Source organism: Hirundo rustica, chromosome 18 (genome assembly GCF_015227805.2).
Source record: "Hirundo rustica isolate bHirRus1 chromosome 18, bHirRus1.pri.v3, whole genome shotgun sequence".
Lineage (NCBI taxonomy): Eukaryota > Metazoa > Chordata > Aves > Passeriformes > Hirundinidae > Hirundo > Hirundo rustica.
This window is the reverse complement of record NC_053467.1, coordinates 1,380,722-1,403,605: the sequence shown is the minus strand read 5'-3', so window position 1 is coordinate 1,403,605 and position 22,884 is coordinate 1,380,722. Positions and strand designations below refer to the sequence as shown.

Genomic DNA, 22,884 nt, shown 5'->3' with positions numbered 1-22,884 from the left:
ACCCTGGCCAGGACAAGAGCCTGGCGAGGGCTACACCCAAGTGGACCCAAAATGGTCCCAAAATGGACAAAGGGTCACGAGGTCTCACTGGAGCCAGCTCATCTTTCACTTTGATAACGGCCAGTGGCTCTTGCAGGAACAGTTCTGCTGAGACTTGTGATGTGTCTCAGCCTTCATCTGAGAGGGGATGCACATGGATAGGGATGGCTGAGAGCACCAGAGATGATGGTGGCTTTTAGAGGCTGGTTGGTACTTAACAGAGCTGGGAGGAAATCCAGAGTCAGAGATCAACGGGACACAGGTGGAACAGTCCAGGAGCTGTCCAGGCCCTTTCCAGCTGGTTGCTTTGGGAATAAACCAGCAGGAACCCCCTGTGATGCTCAGAACGGACTGGAGGGAACGCTGGGAGCTGGGAGGACTGTGCTGTGCTCAGCTGTGTGCCTTCCTTCCCCAGCTGGTGTCGGTGCTGAGGGAGGTGAGCTACCTGCAGGGCAGCGGGGCAGGAGCCATCCCCCCGGCCGCAGCTGAGGTCTATTCCTGCAAGGAATCCTTCCAGCAGCTGGTGGCCAGCCTGGAGCTGATGGGGAACAGCTACAACAAGGTCCTGAGAACGGTGCTGGAGGTGGAATATCCTCTGGTGCAGGGGCAGCTGCAGGACATCGACTTGAAGCTGAGAGAGGCAGAAGAAACGCTGACCTGGAAGATGGAGGGTGAGCTGGTTCTGTGTGACACCTGGGTCTCCTCAAACTCCCCCGTGTGCCCAGTCCCTGCTCCCTGCTTCCCAATGGCAGTTCCCAGTGGGCAGGACACTCTGGCATGTCCAGCACTGGGGAGGCGAGGAGCAGATCCTGGTGTGCCTGCTCCTTTCCACGTCCCCTTGATCCGCTGGGGCTGTGGACAGGATCCTGCTCCCCTCAGGATTAGCCCAGGCTCTGGGGAGGAGAGGCTCTGGTGGTCCCTGCTGTGGCTTGTTGGGGTAGGGGAGAGGTAGAGGTGGCTCTGCTGCTCGAGGTGCAGAATGTCCTACCCTAAGGATGAGGGATAAATACGTGAGACCACAGGGAGAAGGTCTGAAGGAGAGAACCCCAGAGCACCCCTGAAGATAGCTGATCCACCATCTCATTTTGCCCAGGTGTCTGGGATCGCGTCTCCGGGGTGATGGGCGATGTCTGTGACCTGGAGCAGAGGGTGCAGAAAGCCAAGGACAACGTCGAGGAGATCCAGAGCGTCGTGCACTCGTGGGGGTCGCCCATATTCGAGAGGAGGGATTCCAAAAGGGAGTCGGTGCTGAGCCTGGAGGAGTGCCAGGAGCGCCTGGAGCGGCGCTACAGCCTCGTCAGGGAGTCCGGGCAGAGGATCCACTCTCTGGTGAAGGTGAGGGGGCACATTCTGGGCTGGGGGGTTCCTCAGAGGCTCAGGGGTGTCCCTGGGGCACTGGAAACATCCAGAGCTGCTTCGCCTTCAATGAACTCCCTGACCCCGTTTAAAAGCTGACCGGGTGTTAACTGATGTTGTCTCTGAGGGGTGGGCTGCAGTGGGGGTGTGGGGCTGGCCCCCAGCCCGGGGCAGGACCGGCAGCAGCTGCAGCCCAGGGAAGGGTCTGGCTCCAACCCTGGCTGCAGGAGAGCCACTAGAGGGGAGTGGTGCATCGGGTTTGGGATCCTGCTCCCAGGAAGAATCCTCTCGGAGGTGTTTACCTGAGAACAGAGGCTGGGGCTGAGCCTTCGGTTTCAGGCTTGACGTCCCTCTGTGGAGCAGGAGGTGATGCTGACCACCTGGGGAGAAGATGAGTGACAGGAGAAAAACTTGTCCCAAACCTTGGTGTTTCCCAGAGCTCAGAGTCCCCTGCAGGCCAGGAGAAGCCCCAAAGCTCTGCTCCTCACTGCCTGGAGCCAGGTGTGGTGCACATCAGGAACAGCCCCTGGCCTGGAGGGGGATGGGTGGTAGGCACACCCCTCTCCTGAGGGTCACTGCCTGGCCTTGGACTCTGAAGAGAACCAGATGGGTTCATCAGGGTGGGCCTTTGAGACCCCAGGTTCTCCCTTCCCCATGGCCTCAGAGAAGAGGGAGGAGAACACATGGAGGACTTTCCAAAGCTCTTCTGCACTCCATTTTCACCTTGAAGTATTCCTGGAGACCAAGCAGTCCTTGACAGGAGCAAATCAAGACCATGCCCCAGCAGGAAGATCCACCTCCACAAGGCTGACACCCTGTGCTGCCCAACATCAGCCCTTGGGAGTGGGCAGCTCTCTTCAGGACAAACTCAGCCCCATTGTGTGTGAGGGCATCTCCTTTGTCTTCCAGGAAAACCAGAGCCTCTTCCTTGCAGACCCAGCCTCTGATGCCTGGAAGGTGTATTTGGATTATGTGGATGAGATAGTCCTGGATGGATTCTTCACTGCCATTGAGTGCTCACTCAAGTACCTGCTGGAGAACACAGGTGACGCCTGCTGCCTGTCCCCTGGCTGCAGTGGCTGCTCAGCCTCTCCCAGGGGACACCTCTGGTTGTGCTGCCTCATCCCCAGTGGTTGTTCTCTTCTTCCTGGCTTTCCTCTGGCACTGGAGCCCCCAGAAGGGGAGGGTGGCTCCATCACTGGTCACTGGCTTGCTCAGGGGCAGGGATGGAGGTGGCTGTGCACTGTTTGCCAGGGTTAATGGATAGAGACAACTGAGGCTTCCTCCCACCTCGGTGCTTGGACATCAGTCACCTGCCACCCTCCCATGCCCAAAGCATCAGGGTGGCACCATCCTTCCTCTGTGGGGAGTCTCAAGAGCCAGTTCTGCTCCTGAAAGGCACAAAATAAAACCCTCAGTCGCTGAGCATTAGTCCTGGGCAGAGCTGGGCTCAGGAGGCACCAGCCCAGCCCTCCTTGCTCTGCTGAGAGCAGCTTGTGTGCAGCTAAAGCACATCTCCAGGAACGCCTCCCTTCTGGATGTGGTGGCACAATGAGCCAGGGAATTGCGTGCAATTCTTCACCGCCTTGTTAAAAACTTGCATATGTTGTCACATTTGCATCTGGCTTCAGTTTCTGGTTGCTGTTTGTTTGGTTCATTTTCGGTTGTTTTTTTTCATGCCTTTCACCACTAAATTAAAGAGCCGCTTGGTTCCTGTTGTTTTTCTCCTCTGCAAGCACTTCCATGCTGGCATTGTTCAGCTCTCAGACTCCCTCTGCATTAGCTGAAGAGCCTGGTCTCCTCAAGCCTTTCCTCCTCAGGGTTTTCTGGTGCTTAAATCACTCATGTCTCATCTGTTCCCCACTGTCTTTGGTGGGTACCACATCTCAGCTGGTTTGCCAGCACCTCCATGGGTTTGTGGGGTGCAGTGAGCGTCTGCCACCCTCTTGCTGTCCCTGCTGTCCCTGCAGGGCATCTGGCGTCTTGTAATAGGATGTTAGTGGTGGCTCAAGATTCCTTGAAAAATATACTGACATCTCTGTTCTTCCCTCCCAGATCCCAAGGCAGGGCTCGCTCCCCTGTTTGAGGTGCAGCTGGATTTGGTCATCCCAGATTTGGTGTTTCACCCTCCCCTGGACCCTGGCACCAACGATGGCTTCTGTGACATGGTGGAAAGTCTTCTCCAGGGCATCTACCACATCTCCTCGCTGGTGCCCCGGCTGGCCACGCACAGCGGCTTCTGCCACTACCAGGTCTGTGCTCTGGGGCTTCCCCAGCCTGGGTGGACGTGAGGAGGTGCCACGTGCTCCCACGTCATTGTGCTCTCCTCTCCCTCTCCACCCTCTCCTTTCTCTTCTCCTCTCTTTTCTCTCTCTTCCTTCCCTCTTCTCTCCCTTCTCTCCTCTTTTCCACTCTCTCTTCCCGCCTTTCCCTCTTCCATCCTTTTCGTCTTCCCTCCTTTCCCTTTTATCCCCTTTCTCTCTTCTTTCTCTCCTCTTTCCACTCTCCCTTCTCCCATTTTCTGGCTCCTTTGCCTGCCTCTTGCCTCCTTTGCCTGCCTCTTGCCTCCTTTGCCTGCCTCTTGCCTCCTTTGCCTGCCTCTTGCCTCCTTTGCCTGCCTCTTGCCTCCTTTGCCTGCCTCTTGCCTCCTTTGCCTGCCTCTTGCCTCCTTTGCCTGCCTCTTGCCTCCTTTGCCTGCCTCTTGCCTCCTTTGCCTGCCTCTTGCCTCCTTTGCCTGCCTCTTGCCTCCTTTGCCTGCCTCTTGCCTCCTTTGCCTGCCTCTTGCCTCCTTTGCCTGCCTCTTGCCTCCTTTGCCTGCCTCTTGCCTCCTTTGCCTGCCTCTTGCCTCCTTTGCCTGCCTCTTGCCTCCTTTGCCTGCCTCTTGCCTCCTTTGCCTGCCTCTTGCCTCCTTTGCCTGCCTCTTGCCTCCTTTGCCTGCCTCTTGCCTCCTTTGCCTGCCTCTTGCCTCCTTTGCCTGCCTCTTGCCTCCTTTGCCTGCCTCTTGCCTCCTTTGCCTGCCTCTTGCCTCCTTTGCCTGCCTCTTGCCTCCTTTGCCTGCCTCTTGCCTCCTTTGCCTGCCTCTTGCCTCCTTTGCCTGCCTCTTGCCTCCTTTGCCTGCCTCTTGCCTCCTTTGCCTGCCTCTTGCCTCCTTTGCCTGCCTCTTCCCTCTCCCCTGTCCCTCACCCAGGCCGACCTGGAGGACATGCCCGAGCTGGGTGCGGCGCGCCAGGAGGTGCTGAGCCGCGCTCAGGCGGCGGCGGCGGCGTGCCGCGAGCACCGGGCGGGGCTGGAGCGCTACTCGCACCTCTACGGGGAGGACAGGAGGGAGCTGTGCCGCCAGTTCCTGCGCCGCGGCCGCGCCCTGGCGCCCGCCGACGCGGAGGCCCGCGGCGAGGACGGCGTCCCCGAGGCGCCGCCCACGCTGCAGCAGTTCAGGGAGCAGATGGGCTCCTACGAGCGGCTCTACGAGGAGGCGGCGGCCGTGCAGCCCGTCCGCGCCGTCCAGGGCTGGCTGAGGCTCGACGCGCGGCCCTTCAAGGCGGCCTTGCTCAACGAGATCAAAAGGTGGAGCTTGGTGTTCAAGCAGCACCTCCTGGAGCACGTCACGCACAGGTGAGAGCTGGTCCTGCCTCTGCTGCTGGGGCTGCGCTGGGGTTTCTCTTGGCTCGGCTTTTTGGGTCGTTCTGCCGGCGCCCGCGAGGACGGGCCGCGATTGTGACGGGTTGGCGCGGAAGAAAAGCGGGCAGCGGGTCTTAGGTGGAAAATCCAGGGGTTCTTTATTCTTATGCCACTATAGCAGGAGAGCTCCCAAATACAGCCAAGTGCTAAGACCTGGGAGAAAGGGCGATTATCATTTATATGCGCTAACATGGAACATTCTAGCAACATTCTAATTACAGGGGGCAGCATAACCCATATCAGCATGGTAACTCCCATGATCCTGTTGGAACAAACTCTAACTCTTAACTTGTAACAATGTCCCTGAACTCAGGGTGTTGCTTTCCATGGGGGTGATCCCCACTATGGCTGGCCAGGCCAGGCCACTGGAGCTCCACATTGACTGGGCTGTGTCATATCACACCGATGGCCAGGTCAGGTGGAGAATCGTGGAATACCCTGGGTTGGAAGGGATCCACAAGGATCATCCAGTCCAGCTCCTGGCCCTGCACAGACACCCCAGCAATCCCACCCCGGGCATGCCTGGGAGTATTATCCAAATGCTCCTGGGGCTCTGGCAGCCTTGGAGCTGTGACAGCCTCCAGAGCTAATAGAGGAGCAAGAGAAGGGCCCATGCTGCACAGCAGCCCCATCCCATCCCATCCCACCCATCATCTTCCACGCCCTGGTCTCTGCTGGTGTGTGACCTGGGAGCAGTGACATCACCTGGGACATCCCTGGGACACGATGTAGGGTGTTAGACAAGGTGTGTGTTCGCCCACTCCTCCGGAGCCAAATAATCCCATCTCTGCCAGGGCTCTGGGCTTCCTTTACTGGATTTGATGGTGGCCATCAGTAAACCCGCATTAATGTTAGGAGGTTTTTAAAAGCCCGTGATTCAGATAACCTGGCATGAGCAGGCATGGGGAGGTGCCTTCAGGCGACAAAAAGGAGCAGTTTGGGCTCCAACTTTTGTGTTAACGTGTGTTCCTTGCTCTGAAGAGCTGCTCAGATCTGTGCAGGACCATGCCTTGGGTGATTTATTGGTCACAACTTAGTCACGACTGAAGGGTGTCTTGGGTTCTGGATGCTTCCAGGGGAGTGCTCCAAGACATCTGAAGAGGAAGCTGCTGCGTGGGGTGGCGATGTGATCTCCTGTGTGCTTCTCAGCACCGTAAATCTGTCTGATCACTTCTTTGCAAGGAGGTTTTGTGTGGCAGAGAACGAGCATTTAGGAGCCGTTATTGAGAGTCCCTGACTCAGCAGTTTAGTCTTTATTAGGTGAAGTATTTAAGGATACTTTTAGGCCCAGCAGCATCCAGAGAATTTAAGCAGGCACTTAAAAAGTGTTCAGAGACCCAGGCATTGTTTCTCTGCTGAAAGTGCCCAGTAGCTAGTGAGGTTAAGAACAGGATAAGCAGGTGAGAAAATGTGCCCCAAATGCTCTTGTCATCTGTGATGGTTTATGGCTCAAGGGCTTTGAGAGACAAGGATCTTAAAATTAAAGTCCTGGAGGGATTTTTTTTCCCCTCCCACAAATGTCCAATTGCTTTTCTAAACTGCTGTGAATTTGCATCACCTGCAGGAGGGAGCTGCCCATCTCAAGAGAGGCAGTGCATGAAGGACAATCCCTGTTTGTTACGGCTTTGAAATGTGTCAGGTTCACCTGGGGAGTTTGGATTCTTGGGGTGAAAACCTTCACGGAATCACAGAGTGATGTGTGTTGGAAGGGATCTTAGAGCCCATCCAGCCCCACCCCTGCCGTGGCAGAGACATCTTCCACTGTCTCCAAGCCCTGACTCTGGGCACTGCCAGGGATCCAGGGGCAGCACCAGCTTCCCTGGGCACCCTGTGCCAGGGCCTGCCCACCTTCCCAGTAAAAGCTGTCCTCTCAAAGATACCCTCCTGAGCTCCCTGTCTTTGTTCAGGCACTCTGTCTCCACCTTGGGAACTCCCAACGTGTCTTTCTGTGCCTTGAAGGAAGCTGTACCACACCCAGGGATACCTTTGAGCAGGAATTCCAGTTCTGAGGCTGGATATTAATTCCAGAGGAACTGCCCTCATCCTGCTCTTCCTTCCCTGCTCTGTGCTCTACAGCTTGGCCGACCTGGACGAGTTCATCCGAACTGCCGAGCAAGGTTTGAGCAGAAAGGTGGAGAAAGGTGACTACGGTGGCTTGGTGGAGGTCATGGGTCACCTGTTGGCTGTGAAGGAGCGTCACGGTGCCACCGATGCCATGTTTGAGCCCCTGAAGGAAACCATTGAGCTGCTGAAGGCCTACGAGCAGCAGCTGCCCGAGGAAGTCCACCAGCAGCTGGAGGTGGGTGAGGGCTCTGGTGGGCACAGCAGTTTGGCCAGGGGCAGGAGTGGAGGAGCATCCCAGGGATATTCACGGCCCTGCTCCCTGTCATTAGAGGGCCTCAGTGGGCAGCGTTTCGCTTTTGCAGGATGTGCTTTGACGGCTCTAAATCTTGGAGTTATATTGAGATTTTTTTTTCTTTTAAAGCAGAGATTAAGCCTTTTGTTATGCGTGGAAAAAAACCCATGGAACTGCCTGCTCCGACTCCCAGCGATTACTCTTGGAAAAAAATTAATGCACTTTCAAATCCATCTGTTAATTAGGTTGAATTATAATTATTTTTAAATAAGCTGGTTCTTGGCAGCTATGGAGATGGGAAGGATAATGCTGGCAGAGGAGCTGCCTTCTCACAGGGCTGCAGTCCTCCCCTGGGTCAAGACCACCAGATCTGCTTTGCCCAGAGGACATCCCTGGGAGCAGATTATGAAAATGTTTTGGCATCTTTCCACATCTGGCTCTCGTGAGTCAGTGTTTTGGGAATTCCTTTCGTTTCTGCAAAAGGGACCGTGAGATGGAGGCTGTAAGAGATGGTGAGGTGCCCAACCAGCGTTGGGGGACAGAAATGAGCCCTGCCAGCAGTGTCTTCATCCACCACACAGCCCAGTCCTTGGGGAACCCAGCTCCACTGCCTGGGAGCTGCTGGTGTGTGCCTGCTTGTGCAAATACCTTCAAATAACCCATTTCCTTCCCTGACAGGAGAGATGAGGGTGTTGAGCAGGCATCCAGATGCAGGAGGCAGCAAAAGAATTGTTCTTTTGTGAATGATTCATTCCCTCCTGCATGGAGTGGGAAAAGCAGAGGTTGCTCTAGGCTCCTCTCCCTCCGTGGCTGTGGAGATGGATGGGCTGGAGATCGGGAGGAAAGGAAGGAAGCAGCTCTGTGTGCGGTCATGGATGGGGATTTCTACTGAGGCTGTAGTGGAAAATGCCAGGAGGAGCCCCCTCAGGAGGGGCTGGCCCTGCCCTGGCCGTCTCTGCTGCCTCAGAGCTGCCTGCAGCTCTTCCCCTTCCCCTTCTCTCCATGGTGGGTCCCCATTAATATGCTCAAGAGTGTGAGCTGGCACGGGGAGAAACCCAAAGTCTTTCCTGTGGGCTTGCACAGCGCATGGAGAAGAGGGAACCTGGGGACAGCAGAGCCCGTGGCAATGGTGGAATTGTCAAGGCTGGAAAAGACCTTGAAGATGATAAAACCTCACGCCACCACCGTGATCACCACTGAACCATGTCCCCAGGTGGCACATCCACAGGGATGGTGACTCCACCACTGCCCTGGGCAGCCTGTTCTGGTGCTTCACAACCCTTCCTGTCAACATTTTTCCTGATGTCCAATCTAAACCTCCCCAGGCACCACTTGGGCCACCCCAACCCACCTCCCTTGCGGTTCTAGCCGCGGGATCTGTCCCTTTTCCCGTTCCGTGGTTATCCATGAGCAGATCTCGCCCCGCAGAGCCAGTCCTGCCTCCCCAGCAGTGCCCCTGTGCCCGCAGGAGCTGCCGGAGAAGTGGAGCCGGGTGAAGAAGCTGGCTCAGGCCGTGAAGCAGCGCGTGGCCCCTCTGCAGGCCAGCGAGGTGACAGCCCTGCGCCAGAGCTGCGCCGCCTTCGACGCCCAGCAGCTCCGGCTCCGGGAGTGCTTCGCCAGGGAAGCGCCCTTCAGGTACAGAAATTCCAGCATCACACCAGCCTGGAGAGAAAGAAGTCTCATCCCAGCGATGCCTTGGAGTCCCCACCTATGAGAGAGGCTGGATGGAGCTAGAGAATAAAGTGGGTGTTTATTAAAGGCCTTCAATTGATGCACCTTGGGCAGTCAAAAGCCTCCCAGAGGCTGCACCCAAGATGGTCACCAGTTCTTCAGACAGATCAAAGTTTGGTCCATTTGCATATCAGGGTTTAATTGTCCAATTACAGCTTGAAGTAATGAAGTATTTTACCTCCAGTGTGCTCCACCCCAATTCACTTTTGTTTATACTTTTTGGGCCCTGAGGCTGTGGTGAGTCCTTGGATCTCAGGCGCAGAGGGATTGCTGTGTCTGACCAAAATGTGGAGACTGTTGTCTAACACTTCATATGGAGTTTTGAGCTACGCATTAATGCCCTATAGGGTTTGAAAAATGAGCTAAACTCTTAAGGCATCACCTGCACGTCCTGGTGATGCACAGAGCTCCTCCTGCTCACAGCCTGTGGTGTTGTGTCCCTGGGAACAGGTTGGGCTTGGGGTCAGCAGCGCCACGTGGCTCAGCCATCAGGGTGTAGCAGAGACCTTTCATGTCTGCCGTGGCTCTCAGAGGCTCTGTTTGTTTTATGGGTTCTTTGGAAGCTGTTACAATGTCACTTATGGAGAATGAACGCTTGTTTCTAGGTTTGACACCGAAAAGCCTTATCAACTGCTGGATGCAAAGCACACGGAGATTAAGCAGATGGAGGCAGCCATGACCTCCATTTATGAGTCAGCTGGGCTCTTTGAAGTCATGGTGCCAGAGTATAAACAACTGAAGCAGTGCAGGAAGGAGCTGTGTCTTCTCAAAGAGCTCTGGGACATGATCTCCCTGGTGAACACCAGCCTCGACGAGTGGCAGACCACCAGATGGGCGGATATTAACGTGGAGAGCATGGATCTGGAGTGCAAAAGGTTTGCAAGAGAGATTCGGAATCTGGATAAGGAGGTGAGGGCGTGGGATGCGTTCAGCGGGCTGGACGGCAAGGTGAAGAACATGCTGGCAGCCCTGAAGGCTGTGGCAGAGCTTCAAAACCCTGCCATCAGGGAAAGGCACTGGAACCAGCTGATGCAGGTGACGGGCGTGAGGTTTGTGATGGGCTCGGACACCACCCTGGCTGACCTCCTCAAGCTCAACCTGCATAAATTCGAGGGGGAGGTCCACGGCATCGTGGACAAAGCAGTGCGAGAAATGAGCACGGAGAAGGTGCTGAAGGAGCTGAGGGTGACCTGGAGCTCCAGGGAGTTTCAGTATGAGCCTCACCCCCGCACGGACGTCCCCCTGCTGAAGTCAGATGAGGAGCTCATTGAAACTCTAGAAGACAACCAGGTGCAGCTGCAGAATTTAATGTCCTCCAAATACATTGCTTTCTTCCTGGAGGAGGTGTCTGCCTGGCAGAGGAAGCTCTCCACCGCCGACTCCGTCATCTCCCTCTGGTTTGAGGTGCAGCGCACGTGGTCTCACCTGGAGAGCATCTTCATAGGCTCAGAAGACATCCGGGCGCAGCTGCCCCAGGTAGGAGCCCCCAGATCCCACATTTCCCATTTGGAAAGCGTTGGAGAAGAGGCTCCATCATTAAATGGGGTCATCTATAGTGCCAGATCCCCCAAAGCGGGGCTGTTCTCCTGCTGCCCCGTTCTCTGGGGCTTCCCTCAGTGCTGTGGTTGCTCCCCCAGGAGGTTTTTGTACCCCAGGCTGTGTCTGGGCCGTGCTGAGGGTCTGATCTTCTCCCTTGTGCCACTGCATGGCAAACACAGAGCTGCTGGGTGCTGAGTGAGAGCTGCTGCCCTTCCCTCGGTGCTGCAGGTGTGTTCCCTGTTCCTGTGGAGGGGAGAGCGCCGAGATCATCACTCAGACACTGCAAATCATCAAACAGAGCTGGCCCGGGCAGCCTTGGCAGCTTTCCCTCCCTGTCCTTCCACACTGGTGCTGGGGGAGAGAGCAGCTTTTCTCTTGCTCCTGCTCTGGGGACCTCCTCAGGGTGCCTCCAGCCCAGCTCCCAGTGTTATTCCAGGCTCACAGCCATGCAGAGGAGGAGCATGCCTTCCACTGGAGAGGGAGGAACTTTCCCCTCACCCCAAAGGCAGCCCTGGGAGGATGGGGTCCCTCAGCACACCGTTAGAGCGTTGCTGCGTCCTTTGTGCCCCTTCTGCAGGACTCCAAACGTTTTGAAGGCATTGATGTGGATTTTAAAGAACTGGCCTATGAAGTTCAGAAAACACCAAATGTCGTTGTAGCCACCAACAAACCAGGTCTGTCCCAACAACTGGAGGACATCCAGAGCAGGTAGGTAGAGCCTCAGTGCCAGGATTTTGTCAGAGGCTGGAATCAGCCGTAAGGAGTGGGTTGAACCTGTGCTCCAAAGCTTTTTCTGAGGCTGTGCTTCCTCTGCAGTCACAAATCTCCAGCTTTTCTGATCTTCCTCAAGTTTTTGTATTTGTCACCCCTCACCCTGGGAGGGTGTGAGGCCCTGGCACAGGTTTCCAGGGAAGCTGTGGCTGCCCCTGGATCCCTGGCAGTGCCCAAGGCCAGGCTGGACAGGGCTTGGAGCAGCCTGGGACAGTGGGAGGTGTCCCTGCCATGGCAGGGGTGGCACTGGGTGGCCTTTACTGTCCCTCCCAACCCAAATCATTCTGTGATGCTTTCAGCAGAGCTGAGCCCATTTAATTTACAAAATTACCCCTCTGCACCCTTGACACGAGGCAGAACACAGCTCCCCGAGACAGACCTGAGTGCCCTGAGGTGGAGACACTTCCCACTTAACATATGAATCTGCCTGAAAAAACCCTTCAAAGTCCACGCTAAGCTGTTGTGTCAGTAGCAGCTCTCAATTTCAAATAAAGATTTGATTTTATTTTCAATCGAACAAGGCCAATGTTCCTCACAGAGAAGGTTATTTAGGAACTTTGTAAGCTCAGCAGCAGTTTAGCATGTGAACACTGCAAGATTCATTTCAGATCGGAGCAAACAACTTTCCTTTCATGCTTTGCAAACACAAAAAGCTGAGCTGGTTGGAATCAGACTTTAAAATGCGGCTCATTAGAATAAAAGCCGTTCTGGAAATGTTCATCCCAGTGGATGCCACCACCTGTGGCAAGCTACGAGCTTGTCTGAAGCAGTGGGTCGGACTGCAAACCTCCCCAACGCCTTCTTCCACTCGTGCTTCTGCTTTTTTATGAGGCTGCCCTGACTCTTGGGTGTTTGACCCCTGGAGCAGAGGGTGAGCTGCGAGTTCCCTGTGCTTTGTGGATCTGTTCAGGGCTGTGGGAAGGAGCAGCCTGCAGGCTCAGCTCGTGCAGCAGGGTATTCACCCACCTGTCCTGGCCTCTGCTTTGTCTCCCCAGGTTGGCTCTGTGTGAGAAGGCTTTGGCTGAATATTTGGACAGGAAAAGGTTGGCCTTTCCCAGATTTTACTTCATTTCTTCTGCAGATTTACTGGATATTCTTTCCAACGGCACCAACCCGCATCTGGTAAGGCTTGCACCGCGTCACCTGTGCATTTCCCAGCTGTCAGGAGGGTCCCAGTGGAAGGTGGTGTCCTGGGACTCTCCTTGCTGTCCTTTCTGGAGTGATTTTCTCCCATCCTACATGGATTACCAATTCCTTCCCAGCTGCTCTCCATCTGCCATCGCTGCTCTGCCCTGGGTGTTGTCCGATCCAACCCTGCTGATGCTTGTGGCAGGTTCAGAGAGCACCTCCATGGGTTTTGTGCCGGAGGAACAGGGGCTGTGTCTCTGCTGGGGCACGGTGAGGCTGCAGGAAAGCGACTTTGTTGGGGATTTAATGCAAGACTTGTTGCTGACCTTGGATCCCAGCCTGGGATGCCAGCGAACAAAGAGCCCCAGCAGCATTCCCCCTCCTGGCTGGGCTGGATTGCTGCATCATCCCCAGGAGGGGCTGGCAGCACCCTTCCTGTTGTAAGAAATGGCTTCACAGGCCGCTTCCCCCATCCATCCCCAGGGATCAGAACCCTCTGTCCCCCTGGGCAGAGTTCAGAGGATTCAGTCCTGTAGCTGCTTTTCCACGTGGAGCTGCTGTCAGGGAATTTAGCCTGGCAATGCCATGCCCTGACCAGCCTGGTTTGGGGAGGCATCACTAATCCCAAGGTGGTGTGTAAACCAAATCAACGTGTTCACAGCAAATGGAGCCTGTTGGGTAAGGAATCAATTCCTTTTCCCACCTTTTAGTAGAGAGCAATCTCAGCCTCCGTCAGCTTTTCCTCATTTTCAGGGCTTGTGGCAGCACGTGAATGGGGCAGGCTTGGAGATGCTCTTGTTGCCACTCACCTTTAACTCTGCTTGGATCTGTTTGCCGCTGCTGGGTGATTTCAGCCCACAGAGTGTCATAAACACGCAGCTGATTGATGCTTAAAATGGAGAGAGAGAAAGCAAGCACGGGAGGCAGAGAAAAGCTGCTGTGTCAAAATGCTCCGTGGAGTAAGGAGAAATTCCTGGTGCTTTCTGTTATTCAAAACCATTTGCAGTAAAATCAGAGTAAATGTCAGGCAGGATCATACACGGATGCGCTCTCAGCCTTTCCACTGTAGTTTCAAGGCCTGATAATTCCTAAAGGAGGATTAAATAGACAATGATATTATCCACTTGAACTGGATATTGAGCTGGTGCAGATTCAGGTGCACTCCAGGCTCTGGTGGCAGAATTGTATCGAGTGCTGGAGCACAGCCAAGGCCCTGCAGGGTGGCCAGGGGCTGGGGGTGTGACCGTGTGTGATGTAGTGCTCCAGAAGCTCTGGTCACCTCTCAGCTCCCACGGGCAGGTGCTGGTGTTTGGAGGAGCTCAGGAGCAGTGCTGGTGTTTGGAGGAGCTCAGGGGCAGTGCTGGTGTTTGGAGGAGCTCAGGAGCAGTGCTGGTGTTTGGAGGAGCTCAGGGGCAGTGCTGGTGTTTGGAGGAGCTCAGGGGCAGTGCTGGTGTTGGAAGGAGCTCAGGAGCAGTGCTGGTGTTTGGAGGGGCTCAGGAGCAGTGCTGGTGTTGGAAGGAGCTCAGGGGCAGTGCTGGTGTTTGGAGGAGCTCAGGGGCAGTGCTGGTGTTTGGAGGAGCTCAGGGGCAGTGTTGGTGTTTGGAGGAGCTCAGGAGCAGTGTTGGTGTTTGGAGGAGCTCAGGAGCAGTGCTGGTGTTTGGAGGAGCTCAGGGGCAGTGCTGGTGTTTGGAGGAGCTCAGGAGCAGTGCTGGTGTTGGAAGGAGCTCAGGAGCAGTGCTGGTGTTGGAAGGAGCACAGGAGCAGTGCTGGTGTTGGAAGGAGCTCAGGAGCAGTGTTGGTGTTTGGAGGAGCTCAGGAGCAGTGCTGGTGTTGGAAGGAGCACAGGAGCAGTGCTGGTGTTGGAAGGAGCTCAGGAGCAGTGCTGGTGTTTGGAGGAGCTCAGGAGCAGTGTTGGTGTTTGGAGGAGCTCAGGAGCAGTGCTGGTGTTTGGAGGAGCTCAGGAGCAGTGCTGGTGTTGGAAGGAGCACAGGAGCAGTGCTGGTGTTGGAAGGAGCTCAGGAGCAGTGCTGGTGTTTGGAGGAGCTCAGGAGCAGTGTTGGTGTTTGGAGGAGCTCAGGAGCAGTGTTGGTGTTTGGAGGAGCTCAGGAGCAGTGCTGGTGTTTGGAGGAGCACAGGAGCAGTGCTGGTGTTGGAAGGAGCTCAGGAGCAGTGTTGGTGTTTGGAGGAGCTCAGGAGCAGTGTTGGTGTTGGAGGAGCTCAGGAGCAGTGCTGGTGTTGGAAGGAGCTCAGGAGCAGTGCTGGTGTTGGGAGGGGCTCAGGAGCAGTGCTGGTGTTTGGAGGAGCTCAGGAGCAGTGCTGGTGTTTGGAGGAGCTCAGGGGCAGTGCTGGTGTTTGGAGGAGCTCAGGAGCAGTGCTGGTGTTGGAAGGAGCTCAGGAGCAGTGCTGGTGTTGGAAGGAGCTCAGGAGCAGTGTTGGTGTTTGGAGGAGCTCAGGAGCAGTGTTGGTGTTTGGAGGAGCTCAGGAGCAGTGCTGGTGTTGGAAGGAGCACAGGAGCAGTGCTGGTGTTGGAAGGAGCTCAGGAGCAGTGCTGGTGTTTGGAGGAGCTCAGGAGCAGTGTTGGTGTTTGGAGGAGCTCAGGAGCAGTGCTGGTGTTGGAAGGAGCACAGGAGCAGTGCTGGTGTTGGAAGGAGCTCAGGAGCAGTGTTGGTGTTTGGAGGAGCTCAGGAGCAGTGTTGGTGTTTGGAGGAGCTCAGGAGCAGTGCTGGTGTTTGGAGGAGCACAGGAGCAGTGCTGGTGTTGGAAGGAGCTCAGGAGCAGTGTTGGTGTTTGGAGGAGCTCAGGAGCAGTGTTGGTGTTTGGAGGAGCTCAGGAGCAGTGCTGGTGTTGGAAGGAGCTCAGGAGCAGTGCTGGTGTTGGGAGGGGCTCAGGAGCAGTGCTGGTGTTTGGAGGAGCTCAGGAGCAGTGCTGGTGTTGGGAGGAGCTCAGGAGCAGTGCTGGTGTTTGGAGGAGCTCAGGGGCAGTGCTGGTGTTGGAAGGAGCTCAGGGGCAGTGCTGGTGTTGGAAGGAGCTCAGGAGCAGTGCTGGTGTTTGGAGGAGCTCAGGAGCAGTGCTGGTGTTTGGAGGAGCTCAGGGGCAGTGCTGGTGTTGGAAGGAGCACAGGAGCAGTGCTGGTGTTGGAAGGAGCACAGGAGCAGTGTTGGTGTTGGAAGGAGCACAGGAGCAGTGCTGGTGTCTCCCCTTTGGCTTTGCAAACTCAGCCAGGTGTGGACAGGAATCATTCTGCTCCTCCTGGAAAAGTGCTTTTGGTGGAGATGAGGGTTTTGTCTGGGACTCAGGCAGAAATAAAGGTCTGGCTTCTCCATGGAGGAAAACTCAGGACTTTTCTTTGGCCCAAAATTGATTTCTAGGAGGGAAATAAACCCCAGAAAGTTTCCTAGTGAGGAAACCTGCCCAGTGATGAGAACAGGACGAGGGGGAGCAGGGTGGAGCAGCACAGAGGAGTTGGGACCTGGGGGTCATGCAGTGTTTGGATGGTTTCTGTGCTTCTGTCCTGTCTGGGAGCTCTCAGGATTTATTAGGGCCTGCCTGTGCTCTCAGTGAGGTACAAGTGAGTGGAAATACTGAGAAGGACGGCAAGAGGCTCGTGTTGGCAGCATCCTGGCCATGAGTGAGGAGATGTGGTGCTGCCAAGATGTCCAGGTCGTGCTCTGTGAGCAGGATTGTGGCTGTCACACCTTTGCTGCTCTCCGCTCTGCCTCTCCTGCCTCCCTCGCTTGAGTTACACCGTCCCTTTTGCAGGTGCAGCGTCACCTCTCCAAACTCTTTGACAACTTGGCCAAGCTGAAATTCCAGGTGGACTCGGAGCAGAAGATGACCAAGGTTGGCCTGGGAATGTACAGCAGAGAGGAGGAATACGTCCAGTTCAGTGAGCCCTGTGACTGCAGCGGGCAGGTGAGACCTGGTCTGCCCGAGCTGCCCTGTGGAACCTGCTCCCACCCCCTCGGGGGGACGTCCCTGGCCAGGATCTCGTGGAGCTTCACTGCACTGCCTCCGTGAGAAAGGCTGGAGGAGGTGGTGTGGAGCTTAATCCTTGCTTACACCACAGCTCTAGCCCTGCTCTGGGTGTGAGGAAGGGCTGTGGTCTATTCTTCTCTGGGCTTTTTCATTTTAATTGCTGAAAGATGTTTTGAAGGTTACTTTTACCCTTCCAGGTGGCTGAAAACAGATTAAATTATTCCATTGTGCTTCTGCCGGGGGTACCTTTGGAAAGAAAAGGGTTTTTCCCCTGTTTTCCGCATCTTCCTTATTTCAAAGGAAGAGTCGAAGTAGGAAATTTAAGAATCAAATTACTGCTCAGCTTTTCTGTCCCTGTAGCTTCGCTTGTCTCCATGGACTATTAAAGGAAGTTAAAGTAGGTAATACCAGCTCTGAGCTCCCCGGTGATGGCACTTGGCATTTAAACTCTCCTCTCAGTGAGAGCTTTGCCTGTGAAATACTAAATTCAGCAGGAACTGTGTTCCCGGCACTCTCTTGCTGCTGGCAGATTGTGCTCCAGTCCCACAGGTGACTGTCATGGCCTGGAGCTGGAACACGCTGAGCTAAATTGCTCCTCAGTGGAGTTCAGCTTGGTTCCTCCTCTAGCTGGATTTCCACAAAAACCTCCCTTGGTGCCTGGAAGGAGATGCTGATCCAGCAGGACCAGAAGTGGCTGAGTCCCACGGTTTGGAGGAGGCCTGAGGCTTGTTTGGCTGGAGAGCTGAGCTCCTCGTCCTCCTTGCCGAGGAGGAGCGGGAGATTTCCTGATTTAACCCCTTCTGCAGGTGGAGGTGTGGCTCAGTGGGCTGCTGGACACCATGAGGGCCACGGTGAGGGATGAGATGGGCGCGGCCGTGGCGGCGTACGAGGACAAGCCGAGGGACCAGTGGCTCTTTGACCACCCTGCCCAGGTACTGTCCCTGCTCCTGCCCTTCCCTCCTCTGCCTCTGGATGGGAATGTTTCTGGGTGTGCTGTCCAGGGGACAGGGAGGGTGAGTTCTCCTTTCTCCTGGCCATCTCTTGATGGATTCCCAGGCTGGGCTCCGTGCTCTGACCAGAGCTCCAGGCAGGATGCAGCTCGGGGACTTGGCCAGTGGCTGCTGCACCCCAGGGGTCACAGGAAGCCCCTGCCCCCAGTGAGGTGAGAGAGGAAATTGATGGGGCCTGATGAGAGGAAGGAGCCCCTTGGATTCCCCTCTGGCAGCCTCGTGGTCTCCAGCTCAGCCTCCCAAGCGTTCAGACCTGAGAAAGGAGCTCATTTACTGATGAGCAGCCACTGGATGTGCCCGGGATGAGATTTCAGCGGATGTAAAATGGATCCCTGCTCTCCTGCCTGCTCTGATAATGTGTAACATAACTTAATTTCATGTCAGGGGTGCTTCATCCTGGCTCTCCCCACGGATCAGGCGCTCTCAGACGCAGGGAAGCCCTGGTGGTGCCCTGCTGTTGAGCCAGTCTGTCTCCCCAGGTGGCTCTTTGCTGCACCCAGATCTGGTGGACAGCTGAGGTGGGCATGGCCTTCTCCAGGATGAAGGAAGGCTACGAGAAGGCCATGAAGGAGTACCACAAGAAGCAGGTGGCCCAGCTGAACACGCTGGTGACCATGCTGCTGGGGCAGCTCTCCAAGGGCGACAGGCAGAAGATCATGACCATCTGCACCATCGACGTGCACGCGCGGGACGTGGTGGCGAAGATGATAGCGCAGAAGGTCGGTGTTGCAGGGCCGTCAGGAAAAGCATTTGGGCTTTTCTTCTCCCAAGCTTTCTTGCTCTGGTGTGGGCCCACAGGGAATCTGGCGGATTTGGTTTTACTCTCTGGGTGCTGGGGCGGTGCCACTCCTCACCTCACCCCACCGCAGTGCCCAGCCCGGAGATGGTGACGACTCCCTCGCAGTCCCCCTTGGGCCCCCGAGCTGGGTGTGCCTGTGTCTCGGTTTGGGAAGGCAGGAGCCTCCCTTGAAATGGAAAATGTAAACCCCCTCCCTCTGAATTATTATAATTTTGAAATTAATGGGCTCTCGGGCAAAGATGTGAGAATAACAGTTCTTTGCTAGGGAAATTAAACTAAAAATGCAGGGGTACGAGAAAACCAAACCAAAACAACCCTGACAAGAGTCAGAATACAACCTGAAACCCTGTTGGCCAGGGTGTTGGGAGCAGTCCAATCAGCTCCTCCTGCAGTGACAGATGTGGTTCTGTTATCAGTGATCCTGTCGCAGGGTGCAGTTTTCCTCTGAAGCTCCAGTGGTGGTGGGATGGGGCCGGTGTTCCTCTGCCAATCCAGTGCACACAGGCTGTGCTGCTGTTCCCAGTCCCAGGTTTTATCCAGGTGGGAATACCTGGCTTGGCTCCTCCCCTGGGTGGAGCATCTCCCAAGGGATGATGGAATTGTCTCAGCCCTGCAGTGAGCCTGGATGGCCCAGGAACAGCAGATACCCCCTGGAGTTATGAAGTTATGAGGGATGGGTCCTGGAAGGGATAAAGAACCCTGCCCCAGCTGTTTTAACAGCTGGTGGTAGAATACACACTGCTGGGTCCATCCTGCCTTCCAGCCCAGGCCAGCCTGTCACCCGGCCCTGCCGTGACGCGCTGCTGGCGGCACTTTGCAGGTGGACAGTGCCCAGGCGTTCCTGTGGCTGTCGCAGCTGCGGCACCGCTGGTCGGACGAGGAGCGGCACTGCTGGGCCGACATCTGCGACGCCCGCTTCCTCTACTCCTACGAGTACCTGGGCAACACCCCTCGGCTCGTCATCACCCCCCTGACCGACAGGTGAGACCTGGCTGGTGCTTTCTGGGCTGCCTGAAAACAGAAGCCAGGCAGAATTAAGGGAAGAAAAAGCCAGTTGTATTTATTGAAGGGCCTTCAGGTACATTTTGGGCAGATGAAACCCCCCAGGGGCTGAGGCCAAAAAGGACCATGGGTCATGGGTTTTCACACTTCTTCTCCCTTTTTTCCCCCCTTCTTCTTTTTTCCCCCCTTCTTCTTTTTTCCCCCCTTCTTCTTTTTTCACCCCTTCTTTTTTTTCCCCCTTCTTTTTTTTCCCCCTTCTTTTTTTCCCCCTTCTTTTTTTCCCCCTTCTTTTTTTCCCCCCTTCTTTTTTTTTCCCTTCTTTTTTTTCCCCCCTTCTTTTTTTTCCCCCCTTCTTTTTTTTCCCCCCTTCTTTTTTTTTCCCTTCTTTTTTTTCCCCCTTCTTTTTTTTCCCCCTTCTTTTTTTTCCCCCTTCTTTTTTTCCCCCACTTCTTCTTTTTCCCCCCTTCTTCTTTTTCCCCCCTTCTTCTTTTTTCCCTCCTTCTTTCTTTCTCCCCCTTCTTATTTTTATTTCCCCCTTCCCTCCCCAGGTGTTACATCACCCTGACCCAGTCCCTGCACCTGACCATGAGTGGGGCCCCCGCTGGCCCTGCTGGCACTGGCAAGACAGAGACCACCAAGGACCTGGGCCGTGCCCTGGGCATCATGGTGTACGTGTTCAACTGTTCTGAGCAGATGGACTACAAGGTACTGCTCTCCCCAAAGTGCTCAGGGCCCGCTGGAGCCTGCAGGATGGGAGTTGGCCGGCTGGGCTTGCTCTGATCCATCCCCTCTCCTCATATCCCTGCTGCCTCCCTCCCTGCTGGACAGCTCGTTCTCCTCCTTTTCGTCTCTAAGGCTTGCACAAGGTTCTTGAGGAGGAAGAGACCTGAACTGTGCTCTCTGCCCTGCTCCACCTTTCCCTTCCCCTCTGGAGTTAGGTCCCACGTGGAATTCTTCACAGATTCTGGCATGTTCAGTCGAGACCAAGGCTGTGCTGATTCATTCCCTCTCTCCAGACTCACAGGATACCTGTCCCAGGCATGGGGAGAGACCTCTGCTGCTTTCTCAGGGTGCTCTGCTGGGATAAGGCCAGCGCTGGGTGGTGGGGCTGGTCCCCGTGCTCTCCACGGGGCCGTGGGTTTGGTGGCCTTGGATCGTGTTTTATCCAGCTGAGGTCTCTCATGGACGTGGAGCCATCGGTAACTCAGCCCAGGTGACCTTTGGGTGGAACCAGAGTGCAGAGATGTCGAGAGAGTGCAATTAGCAAATCGAGTGGCAAACTGTGCAGAGCTATAAATATTATAATTGAGTTGTGCCTGCTGCTCCCGTGCACTTTTCTAAATACCCACAATAGACCGTCAATTGCTATAAATAAACAGGCAGGGAAATCAAATCCATTTTTTTTTGCTGGAGTTGATTCCGTTTGTGATTTCACTCTTGTAATTTTATTTTTTTTTTTTTTTTTCTTTTCAGTCTTGTGGGAATATTTACAAAGGCCTTTCCCAGACAGGAGCCTGGGGCTGTTTTGATGAATTTAACAGGATCTCAGTTGAGGTCCTTTCTGTGGTTGCTGTACAGGTAAGTGGAGAAAAGCTTGTGGATAAATACAAGCTCCCTTTTTCCCCTTTTTTCCCCCCCTTTTTTCCCCCCCTTTTTTTTCCCCTTTTTTTTTCCCCTTTTTTTTTCCCTTTTTTTTTCCCCTTTTTTTTCCCCCTTTTTTTCCCCCTTTTTTTCCCCTTTTTTTTTCCCCTTTTTTTTCCCCCTTTTTTTTCCCCCTTTTTTTTTCCCCTTTTTTTTTCCCCTTTTTTTTTCCCCTTTTTTTTTTTTTTTTTCCTTTCCCCTTTTTTTGTTCCCTTTCCACCCTTTTTTTTTCCCCCCTTTTTTTTCCCTCCCCCCTTCCCCCTTTTTTTTTTTTGTCCCCTTTTTTTTCCCCTTTTTTTTTTCCCCCTTTTTTTTTTTCCCTCTCTCTCCTCATTTTTCCCCCTTTTCCCTTTTTCCTTCCCTCCCACAGGATCAGAACAGAAGGGTTTGAAGTCTTGGGGGATTTCAGTGCTGAAAATGGAGTTGCCAAAATATCGAAGTTCTTCTGGTCAAGTGTCAGCTGCGAGGGCAGGTTTTGGGATCCCAGTGTTTGAGTGAAGTGCTGAATTTTTCCTAGACGCACTTTGGGGCTTGGCATTGCAGACATCAAAGTCTAGAGCCGAGAAATTTCTACACTTCTGTAAAAGTTTTGGTTAAAGGAATTGTTCTGAGCCCCTCCACGAACTCCTCACTCTCATCTCTCTTTTCTCTCATCGCCATACCTCATGTGATGTCCCAAAGAAATCCCAGGTGTTTGTGTTTTCCCTGTCCGTTGCCCTTCCATCAGGTTCTAGTTTAAAGCTGTCATCGAAAAAACGCCTTTGAGGATCTTAAAATAAAAGGGGGGAGCTGAACAAAAGGAGCCCAGCTATGACTCAGCTGCTAATGATTCCCGGCTCCTGGCTGGAGCGTGGTGTCTGATGGAGGCAGCGCTGTCACTCCATCATCGCTGCTGTTACAGGGTAACCATGGCGATGCTTAATTGGCTGCTTTAGTCGTGCGGCTCCTGTCGATGGTGGGTCCTTACACAGAGAAACTCCCTTAATTGCTTTGCTTTAAGGTGGCAAACAGGGGTGAGCTTAGGGCAGCGAGCAGAGAGATTCATCATCCCTCCAGGAGGCGGGGGTGAGCTGGCTGCAAGGAGCTGCTCCCCTGGGGAGGTGGGGAACCAAGAGTCTGGCTGTAACAGACTCCAGGATGAAAAGTGGGCTGTGTTTTCTGTTTAGGAAAATGTGGTGTTGTTTTTTTTTTTTTTTTTTTAAATGGAAAGAGTGATAAAAGTACTGGAATGGTCTGCCCAGGGAGGTGGTGGAGTCACCATCCCTGGATGTGACAAAGCCTGGATGTGGCGCTGGGTGCCAGGGTTTAGCTGAGGTGTTAGGGCTGGGTTGGACCCAATCTTAAAAGTTTCTTCCAACCTGGTGATTCTGTGGCTCACTCCATGGGAGTGGAATGTGAGGAATAAAGTAGTCTGGCTGTATTGGACTCAGTCCATCCAATGGAAGGTGAACAGTGAGGGAGACTATTGGTTCTATTGGACTCACTCCATGGCAGTGGAATGTGGGGAATAAGGTGCTCTGGCTCTACTGGACTCACTCCACAGCAGTGGAAGGTGGGCAGTGAGGTGTTCTGGCTCTACTGGACTCACTCCACAGCAGTGGAAGGTGGGCAGTGAGGTGTTCTGGCTCTACTGGACTCACTCCATCCAATGGAAGGTGGGCAGTGAGGGGGTCTGGCTGTATTGGACTCACTCCATCCAATGGAAGGTGGGCAGTGAGGTGTTCTGGCTCTATTGGACTCACTCCATCCAATGGAAGGTGGGCAGTGAGGGGGTCTGACTGTATTGGACTCACCCTCCTTGGAAAGCGAGGCACAAGAAGAACAAAGCTGCAATCAGGCAAGTAGGAAAGACCAACCAA

At 54.6% G+C, this 22,884-nt stretch overlaps 1 protein-coding gene across 1 annotated transcript in view; it reads left to right on the top strand.

Annotated features, from left to right (window-relative positions):
• DNAH9 (dynein axonemal heavy chain 9) overlaps positions 1–22,884 on the top strand; it is a 145,594-nt gene that overhangs the window by 7,123 nt on the left and 115,587 nt on the right. Inside the window, exons 5-20 of the mRNA XM_040081678.1 lie at positions 455–710; positions 1,133–1,374; positions 2,305–2,440; positions 3,451–3,647; positions 4,583–5,007; positions 7,150–7,372; positions 8,898–9,064; positions 9,766–10,636; positions 11,277–11,407; positions 12,466–12,592; positions 16,358–16,510; positions 17,380–17,505; positions 18,063–18,302; positions 19,203–19,363; positions 19,933–20,089; positions 20,858–20,962. Coding sequence (XP_039937612.1) covers positions 455–710; positions 1,133–1,374; positions 2,305–2,440; positions 3,451–3,647; positions 4,583–5,007; positions 7,150–7,372; positions 8,898–9,064; positions 9,766–10,636; positions 11,277–11,407; positions 12,466–12,592; positions 16,358–16,510; positions 17,380–17,505; positions 18,063–18,302; positions 19,203–19,363; positions 19,933–20,089; positions 20,858–20,962 — 3,717 coding nt within the window. The remainder of the gene's footprint in view (positions 1–454; positions 711–1,132; positions 1,375–2,304; positions 2,441–3,450; positions 3,648–4,582; positions 5,008–7,149; positions 7,373–8,897; positions 9,065–9,765; positions 10,637–11,276; positions 11,408–12,465; positions 12,593–16,357; positions 16,511–17,379; positions 17,506–18,062; positions 18,303–19,202; positions 19,364–19,932; positions 20,090–20,857; positions 20,963–22,884) is intronic.